Here is a 10,033-nt window from a genome sequence, read left to right on the forward strand (position 1 = left end):
TCTTCATGTACATAGTATACACAATTTATAGTACATATAGTTGCACCAATTCTTGTAATCAACCAAAATCTTAAACCCAGCTATCCTCTCAAGGTATCATTTGTTGAGATTAACCGTTCACTCACCCCGATCATCCATTTTGGATGCTTTTAGCCGAAGCTAATCAATCATTTGTCCCAGTCATCCATTCAGATGCCATTAACCGAGGCTAATCATTCCTTTGTCCTGGTCATCCCTTCGAATGTCATTAGCCAAGGCTAATAAGTCGTTTATCCCGGTCATCCCTTTGGATGTCATTAGCTGAGGCTAATCATTCCTTTATCCTGGTCATCCATTCGGATGCCATTAGCCGAAGCTAATCAACAATTTGACAACATTTAAATGTTTGACAATCTAATATCTATTCTAACCTAAAATGGTAACATTCATGTTAAAGTATCGCATTATTTAACGTATGAAAAAGGAAAGTGGAAGTCACTTACATGCTCCACCTGTGGTTTGTTCTTGTCTTGAAGATGGTCCGATCTCGACCGCACCACCTAAGACATCAATGGTCACAAATCAGTACATTTGTATTTTTAAATCAAATTCGTCACCACACTTATTTCAAGAGTTTATATATTCACATTTAAGTGTTTCATATTTTACACCATCATACCATGAAATTGTTACTAGCATTTAAGTCATTTCTGTCTAGAAGGCTTATTGTAGAAATCGGCAGCGAGAACTAGTTCGCTGCAGGCTGCCCAATTCAACAATGAGAACTGTTTCGCTGCAGGCTACCAATTTGACAGCGACAACTGTTTCAATGTCAGCAACCAGTTCAGCAACGAAAACTGTTTCGCTGCTGGTGCTACTATTTCGGCAGCAGATGCTAACTCGTAGTAGACAACTCAATTTCGACAGCGAATCAGAATTTCCTTGCAATCAACTCAACTTTGATGGCAAATCACAAATTCGCTGTAGAACATGAAACTCGGCAGCGAATGTCAATTTGCTACAGACAACTCAACTTTAGCAGCGATTCGCTGTAGCCAACATAGTTTTGGCAACAAATCATAATTTCACTGCAAAACATATAGTTTGGCAGCGAATGTTAATTTGCTGCAGACAACTCAACTTCAGGAGCGATTCGCTGTAGCCGACACAGTTTTAGCAGCAAATCGCAATTTCGCTGCAAAATATATAACATTTGCTGCAGAAAACTCAATTTTGGAAACGAATATTAATTCACTGTAGCTGACACAGTTTCGACAGTGAATCATAATTTCATTGCAGAACACACAATTCGGCAGCAAATTCTAATTCGCTGCAGTGGACACAGTTTCAACAGCGAATGCTAATTCGTTGTAGCCGACATAGTTTTGGCTGCAAATCAAAATTTTGCTGTAGAACACACAATTCTACATCAAATGCTGATTCGCTGCAGAAGACTCTGTTTCGACAACGAATGCTAATTCGCTGCAGTTGACACATTTTTAGCAGCGAATCAAAATTTCGCTGTAGAACACACAATTCGGCAGCGAATTCTAATTCACTACAGAAGACTGAATTTCAATTTTGGTAGCGAATAGTAATTCGCTGTAGCCGACATAGTCTTGGTAGCGAATCAAAATTTCACTACAGAACACACACATTGAAAACCATCAATTACAACATATATCTTTCAATCATTCCAGCATAATACACACATTGAAATTATCCATTCCAGCACATAATTCTTCAACTAATCCCAACAAAACACACACATTGCATGCTGGCCAACCCCATAGTTAAAGCCGGCCCTCTACTATGATTTGTTGTTTCTATTTTATTCATTTTTCTTTGTTAGATGTTCTGAAATTGGCCTCATTTTGTTTCTATTTTCCTTGTCCTCTTAGTTAATTTCTGTTTTCTTCACAGCTAGCTTAGGTCTTAGGTCAATTTTCTTAGGGTTTTTCTTCTTTATTTCCTGTTCTGGATCTTAAGGAGAAGAGGAAAGGAGTTTCATGACCCATACCTTTTAAATTTAGCTAGGTTTGAGGAAGGTTTGACAGTGTTCTTCCTCCTCTCCCACTGGTTCTCTTTCTTCTTCTTCCTTTCATGTTCCTTTTTCCTTTCTCTCTAGGAAATTGTCCGATCTTCTCTCAAGGTCTCCTCTCTCCCCCTCACACGTTCACAAGCTTAGGTTTCTGTTGGGGAGGAGAAAGGGAGAGTAACAAGCAGCTGGACATACAGCTGCAGCAACTTTGATAAAAGCTAGGGTTACCTTCTCTCTCCTCCTTATATTTATACTCCCCATTAAATGAGGTGGGTGTTTGGGGGTTGGTTTAGATGTGTTCTTATCCTTGTTTTGGTCTATCTAAAACCAGTTTTACCCCTCCTTCTCAGCTCTTTAAGTTAATTATTATTATTTTATTTTTTTAAGACAAAACTGCATCGCTGTAGATGCAGAAATCAGCAGCAGAAACTGCGTCACTACAGATGCTGAAATCGACAGCGAAAACTACTTCGCTGCAGATGTAAATGGTCACACTCATCTCAAGATGTGGAGAGCTTCATGATTGATGGAAACACTGATGTTCACTATTGGTTGTAGAAGTTTGTGATTGTTAATGATATGTTGACTAGAAATAACCATTGGTTGAAAAAGGATGCGCTTGAGTTGTATAGAAAGTGGTTCGTATTGCAATGCAAGTATTGGCTAGGAATGTGGTGACAACCATGTATAAAAAAGTGTTCTTGTAGAGAATGTATTAGACAATATGTTAGTAAATCATAATAAATATTGTGTATGACATTGCATGATTGACTCCTCAAGAGTTAAAAAGTACTTAGAGGTATGTGCTAGGAGTTGAGAATTTTTTAGGGTACTAAGTCAAGATCTAAATCATTTATTAGTGTTAAAACATAAGAGCAAAAGGAGAGACAATCCATTTAGGCAAGTCTAAACATAATGGAAATCAGTCCACCTAGGCTGCTACCTAAACAGAAAGTAATTGTTTGGGCTACCAACCTAAATGGTGACTCTAAGGGGCAATCTATCTAGGCTGTGGTCCAAATGGATTGCTATTTTGTTTTCTTAGTAAAAATTATTCACCTATATCTTTCCCCCAAGTCTTTTAAAATATGTGTTTGAAAAACCTAACTAGTAGAAATGAGGGAAAAAAACTTACAATATAAATATTACCTGCTATGGTTACACATGCATGCAAATGTTACCTCTTTATGTATTATGAACATGTTTATATGAGGGTTCTCCTTGTAACTTTGTTAACGCTGGTCACAAAGACTTGGAGAATGATCTATGATCCTTTTGAAGATAAATAGTTACGGAAACCTTAAGAAGGATCCTTGATTGTTTTAGGGATATTCAAGATACACATAAAGATTCAATAGGGACATATGTGGAGACATGAAGATCTCATCATAGAGATTTTTTATAGAGATATGTTTGGAGATTTTAATAAAGATTTCTATTAAAGACATGAAGAGAAATTACTATTTTTATTGAAAAGTTCAAAAAATAGAGATACAATTATTGAAGATAATTCTAGGATGATTTAATCTTAGGTAGCTTATCAATTGTACAAACATCTTTCCTTCCTTGTTCTGGTTTTTTTTTTCTTCATGAATCAGTAAAGGTAGCTTTTGGTGACTAATCTTTCTATCTTCTTTTCAGAATGTGATATTCCTCGATGTCATGTCTATAATCATTGTGAAAAATATAGAATTTATTAGGGTTTCTCGTGCTCATGTTACTTTTAATAGGAAAACAATATTGCACAAATTCTCTTTTTGATAACAGCTAGCATCTCAATCCATATGGTGATTAGAAGGGTAATATAGAGCTTGAAGAGCTTGAAGAATGTAAGGCAATCATAAATGTGTCTCTTGGTGATCATTTTAAATGCTTTAGTTGGAGGTTGTTGATATTAGGAAGATTTTTGTCAGTAGAAACATGGGTAACCTTGTCTGATCATGCTGACGTTTTACACCATTACATAATTTTTCATGGTTTATTTAACGCTGAAGAGATTTCTATTAAGGAGAGTATATAACCTTTATATAAGGAATAATTATATACTCTACTAATTAGAGCTTATATAATGATGAGTTCAAAGAGTATTTTCACACTGAGTATTTCTTTATTGAACCTTTAAAGATATGCTTTAGTGCTCTCATCTTCTTGTTGTGTAATGGTGAAGAGCCTAATGGTGCTTTCTTTAGATGGAATACTTGTACTGAAGTGATATGCAAGTTTGGAGTCAATATCATAAAAATAAAGGATAGAGCTAGAATCTAGGCTATGGTACTATACATGAGCATATCCACAAAGCATTGTTGAAGAATTTTACACATTACATCATCTTGTGTGACAAGTTTTAAGATGCATTTCACATTATGTATGCGTTTTTAGGAGTTTGTGAATCCCTTATAGTTGTCTAGGGTTGTATTTATAGAAATACAATATTTGAAAAGTTGTGTTTAGTATTCCATTATAAAGTAAAGATTCTTCCAACAAGTTATGTTTACGAACTCAAAGAGCCGCTAAGAGTCCTAACATTGTCATAAGGCTTAAGAGCCCTTAAATGAAAAGTGGTTACCATGATTTTTTTTTATAAGGCATAAGAACCCGTCCTATTGAAAATTGATGATTTGATGATGTTGCTATTGTACTAGGGAGATCTTTGATTCATCTCTTAGAGAGTGGTGCATATAACACTAGGAAGACTAAGTGTGTCAATTGAAGAGTGATGTATATAATGTCGGGGAAACCAAATCCATCTTTTCCTAGGAGAAATGCGCATTCTTAGGATAAGTGTTGAGAGGCCTTTAACCATCATTTGAGTAATGAGTTGTTGAAGCTCAGGTTGGGTAAGAGTGTCTGTGGCAATGAGTTGACTTGTCCCGTATCTTAACCTAGATGAATGTTGGTTATATATGTCATGTGATGGCATGGAAATGCCAAAAGCAAGTTTTAGAAAGAAATCGATAGCTTTTTGATCATTATCCGTACAGACGATGCCATTGATGAAGCCCTAAAAATCTTAGTAGCTTAAAAATAAGGCTCCCAAGTTGGATAATCAGTTAATCAATTGGTCCTAGCAATCTTATCTATTCTCCTTAACCAAAATGATTAATAACTTATATATCTTTTCCCCGAGTCTTTTAAAATATGTGTTTGAAAAACCTAACTAGTAGAAATGGAGGAAAAAAAATACTTACAATATAAATATTTCCTATTGCGGTTATACGTGCATGCAAATGTTACCTCTTTATGTATTATGAACGTGTCTACATGAGGGTTCTCCTTGTAACTTTATTAACACTGGTCATAAAGACTTGGAGAATGATCTATGATCCTTTTAAAGATAAATAGTTGCGGAAACCTTAAGAAGAATCCTTGATTATTTTAGGGATATTCAAGATACGCATAAACATTCAATAGGGACATATGTGGAGACATGAAAATCTCACCATATAGATTTTTTATAGAGATATGTTTAGAGATTTTAACAAAGATTTCTATTAAAGACATGAAGAGAAATTACTATTTTTATTGAAAAGTTCAAAAAATAGAGATATAATTATTGAAGATAATTCTAGAACGATTTAATATTAGGTAGCTTATCAACTGTGCAGACATCTTTCCTTCCTTGTTCTGGCTTTTTTTTTTTTCATGAATAAGTGAAGGCAGCTTTTGGCAACCAATCTTTCTATCTTTTTTTCAGAATGTAATATTCCTTAGTGTCATGTCTATAATCATTGTGAAAAATATAGAATTTATTAGGTTTTCTTGTGTTCACATTACTTTTAATGGGAAAACGATATTGCATAAATTCTCTTTTTGATAACAGTTAGCACCTCAATCCATATAATGGTTAGAAGGGTAATATGGAGCTTGAAGAATGTAAGGCAATCATAAATGTGTCTCTCGATGCTCATTTTAAATGCTTTAGTTGGAGGTTGTTGATATTAGAAAGATTTTTCTTAGTAGAAACATGGTAACCTTGTCTGATCATGCTGACATTTTACACCATTATATAATTTTTCATGGTCTATTTAATATTGAAGAGATTTCTATTAGGGAGACTGTATAACCTTCTATAGGAAATAATTATATACTCTACTAATTAGAGTTTGTATGATGATGAGTTCAAAGAGTCCCTTTACATTGAGTATTTCTTTGTTGAACCTTTAAAGATATGTTTTAGTGCTCTCATCTTTTTGTTGTGTAATGGTGAAGAGCCTAATGGTGCTTTCTTTAGATGGAATACTTGTACTGAAGTGATATGCAAGTTTGGAGTCAATATCATAAAAATAAAGGATAGAGCTAGAATCTAGGCTATGGTACTATACATGAGCATATCCACAAAGCATTGTTGAAGAATTTTACACATTACATCATCTTGTGTGACAAGCTTTAAGATGCATTTTACATTATGTATGCGTTTTTGGGAGTTTATGAATCCTTTATAGTTGTCAGGGTTGTATTCATAGAAACACAATATTTGAAAAGTTGTGTTCAGTATTCTATTGTAAAGTAAAGATTCTTTCAACGAGTTATGTTTAAGAACTCATAGAGCCGGTAAGAGTCCTAACATTGTCATAAGGCTTAAAAGCCCTCAAATGAAAAGTGGTCACCATGAATTATTTTTTTTAAGGCGTGAGAGCCCCTCCTACTAAAGATTGATGATTTGATGATGTTGCTATTATACTAGGGAGATATCTTATTCATCTTATGGAGAGTGGTGCATATAACACTAGAAAAACTAAGTGCATCCATTGAAGAGTGATGTATATAACATTGGAGAAACCAAATCCATCCTTTCCTAGGAGAAATGCGCATTCTTAGGATAAGTGTTGAAGGACCTTTAACCATCACTTGAGTAGTGTGTTGTTGAAGCTCAGGTTAGGTAAGAGTGTCTGTGGCAACGAGTTGACTTATCCCGCATCTTAGCCTAGATGAGTATTGGTTATATATGTCATGTAATGGCATAGAAATGTCAAAAGCAAGTTTTAAAAAGAAATCGATAGCTTTTTGATCACTATCCCTATAGACAATGTCATTGATGAAGCCCTAAAAATCTAAGTAGCTTAAAAATAGGGCTCCCAAGTTGGATAATCAGTTAATCAATTGTTTTTGCAATCTCATCCATTCTCCTTAACCAAAATGATTAATAGATTGTATTTGGTAGGTTAAGGTGGCTTGTAGTTAGTACTTGCAAAAGATCACTTGTTGTGAATGTGTGAACTTTCAGATGTTTAAGTAAGTATCTTCTTAGAGAATGAAAATACAATAATATTCTAGAGAGAGATGCTCTCAAATATATATGTAGTAGAGAAAGAAGATTGTGAACCTTTATTTTAAATGATTTATGATGTATTTATAGCTCATGAGTCTTTTTCTGTAGAGAGAAGGAGTTGGAGTGTAATTCCACTTTTATGATATTTTAAGTTGTATTGTGAGCTATATTCCACTCATTTGATCCAACATAAGGATGAGAAATTGTAGGTCATGAGAGACTTTAATACACCTAATAGTATTAGTGAATGTAGACTTGTTTAATTTAGTATATTTGCTGAGAAATAATTCATATAATATTTTACGTAAAAATATATAAAATTGATGTTATTATATTCAAGTATATTTTTGAATACATGGGTATAATGAATCTAACTATACCCGAGGTGCGATGAAAAAAATCCTCGAGAAGTCCTGAAGCTCAACATCAAGATAACACACGATAGACCCACCTTAGTGGCCTGGTAGTGCGATAGGCTAAGCTATCGGATCTAGTAGGTGCCTGATCTAAGTTGCGTCTAGGCTGGTATATTGCTATGCTCAGGTACTAAACTCATGTCGTTTCTGTTTTATTGTGATTTTTTGAAGAAAAAATGAAAAGATATTGGCAAAATCTAGTTTCATCACTAATCTTCAAAGTTTTAGATGGTTTGACAGAAACTCAGGGAATTATTATAATTTACTTTTAAAAGAAATAAACAAAAAAGTTGCCAATAAGTCTCTATTTGAGCAGCCAAGGGAAAACAATTATATGACTTCCATACTATCTGGACCTAGTCATCAGCTAAATACTGTTATATGATACATCCACATCCACACCTACAATAACTGAACCATAACTGAAGTGCACTCCTTTAATATTTGAGAAGCTAACAATCAACACATCTGCCAAATTGTGGTCTTGGAGTGTGACGATTGTTGGCTCCAGATCCAGGATAATCGTTGAGTTCTACAATCTTTCTTCCATGCGCGATATGTTCATCGTGATCCTTCTTCTTGCTCTGGAGTACCTGTCAGCGGATGGATTGATATTCATGAACAAAATGGAGTTGAGATTATTGGGATGGTAAAATCAAGCATCATGATCTTAGCTGTAGGGAAATCTAGAATTATATATTTTGTTACCAGGTGGGTGTCCTCGAGAATCGGACGAACTTGATCATGACCATGCACCTGACGTCCAGTTCCTGGAGAAATAAAACAACACATCACTATCAAGAAGAATTATCGTATTAAGAGAAAAAAATGAAAAAAAACAAAACAAATGAAGGTGTTAAGAAAGGTATTCAAGACATACTCCTTGTTGAGATTGAATTGCTCCCATAAACAAGGTTAGAAATCAACAAAAAGCTTACAAGAAACCGAAAGAGCATTCCTGCCATTGCTGGAACAAGCTTCCTCACTGACAATCCAAGGGAAGCCCTCAAATTATGTGTATATATCGTGGATTTCTGATAAAATAGACTTGCCAAAGTCAAAAAGTCACTCGAACACAACACACTCGTGCTTGTGGGGGAGAGGGCCTGCGCGTTTCACGTCCAGCCATAAGATCATATGGGAGCCATTAAATTGTATATATTAGTCTGTTAAAGTGGGGGTGCAATGAGAAAAATATATCAATTAACGTAGTGGGTAAAGATGGAGCACCTAAATTCAAGTGGAGGATGACTCTAGAAAATATGATGTCTTGCACTAATCTAGTGGGAATTAATATTTATTAGAGCCGAGGGATGTTCAATGCAAAGTTTGCTCCTCCCTCTTTTATTTTTTTTTTTTATTTTGTTTTTCTGGGTCTTCATCGGCTTGCTCACATCCGTGAAAAGTGACGAATTCACAATAAATTAAAGCAATAAAATTGATATCTAAGAAGTGGGAGGTTACTTTAGAGGATATGCCATTTGATCAGCCAGTGGTCATGTCCATTGATAGTTTTTTCCATTCATTTTTTGAATGCGTGGATCACGAACATATGTCATGTAAGTTTGAGAAATGATAAATTATTTATTATAAATGAAATATATCTGGTATGTAAAGTATTTTTAGCATGTTACAATACTTATTGGTCATTTTATATCTCGAAAGCTCGAAAATAATATTTAATCAAGTATTATTTAGTTAATTTAAACATTTATAAATAATTACAACATATTAAACAATGCTTTGAACCCTACATACCAACATAACATGGCCAACAAAACTATATCAAATAGATTTAAAAATCAATTTAATCTCTCAAACGATGAACCCTTTTTGTCACTGTATATTTGTTTTTCACCGCAAAAATAAACAACCTTGAATTAGTTGAGTATAGCTGTAATTTATTCTACGTTCATCTATTTGACATCTATAGCCTATCCTTAATATGCATAATTAAATAATATTATCTTGTTTATTTGAAAATATAAATTTAATAATATTTGAGAAATTCATATAAAACATAAGTACTCTTTTTTAGCAAAAATCTATTTCTTATACCAATATTCTTCTGGAAGGTCCTACATGACCACATATTTTTACCTGCATTCGGGTAACTAAAAACTTTATTCTTTTCTATAATTATTACATGTCTTCTAGAAAAGATATATATATATATATATATATATATATATATATATATATGTGTGTGTGTGTGTGTGTGTATTGATTTTTACGTTTTATATTTTTGAAGTCATGAGTTTTTTTTATATTTTTCAACTTTATAAGATAAATACAATTTAATACAAATATATATATATATATATATAT

At 33.8% G+C, this 10,033-nt stretch overlaps 1 protein-coding gene across 2 annotated transcripts; it reads right to left on the bottom strand.

Annotated features, from left to right (window-relative positions):
* Positions 1–8,135: 8,135 nt before the first annotated feature.
* On the bottom strand, positions 8,136–8,840 carry LOC105141608 (uncharacterized). 2 transcript variants are annotated; one of them, XM_011048876.1, is made up of 3 exons: positions 8,586–8,840; positions 8,414–8,475; positions 8,136–8,289 (listed from the first exon to the last, which is right to left on the bottom strand). In XM_011048876.1, exons 1-3 carry the CDS (start codon positions 8,668–8,670, stop codon positions 8,158–8,160), a joined length of 279 nt encoding a protein of 92 aa, XP_011047178.1. In that variant the 5' UTR covers positions 8,671–8,840; the 3' UTR covers positions 8,136–8,157. The 2 variants fall into 2 exon arrangements, with proteins under 2 accessions (XP_011047178.1, XP_011047177.1); XM_011048875.1 differs by having other exon boundaries at positions 8,136–8,298; positions 8,586–8,835.
* Between the last annotated feature and the right edge of the window lie 1,193 nt (positions 8,841–10,033).

Source organism: Populus euphratica, unplaced genomic scaffold (assembly GCF_000495115.2).
Source record: "Populus euphratica unplaced genomic scaffold, PopEup_1.0 scaffold125.1, whole genome shotgun sequence".
Lineage (NCBI taxonomy): Eukaryota > Viridiplantae > Streptophyta > Magnoliopsida > Malpighiales > Salicaceae > Populus > Populus euphratica.

What these genes read in the sequence shown, in the direction of transcription:
- LOC105141608 (XM_011048875.1), bottom strand. Translation starts at nt 8,670, where the DNA reads ATGGCAGGAATGCTCTTTCGGTTTCTTGTAAGCTTTTTGTTGATTTCT. An exon ending in CAATTCAATCTCAACAAGGA is followed by an intron (nt 8,476 to 8,585) that starts GTATGTCTTGAA and finishes TTATTTCTCCAG; the next exon opens with GAACTGGACGTCAGGTGCAT. An exon ending in TTCTCGAGGACACCCACCTG is followed by an intron (nt 8,299 to 8,413) that starts GTAACAAAATAT and finishes ATCCGCTGACAG; the next exon opens with GTACTCCAGAGCAAGAAGAA.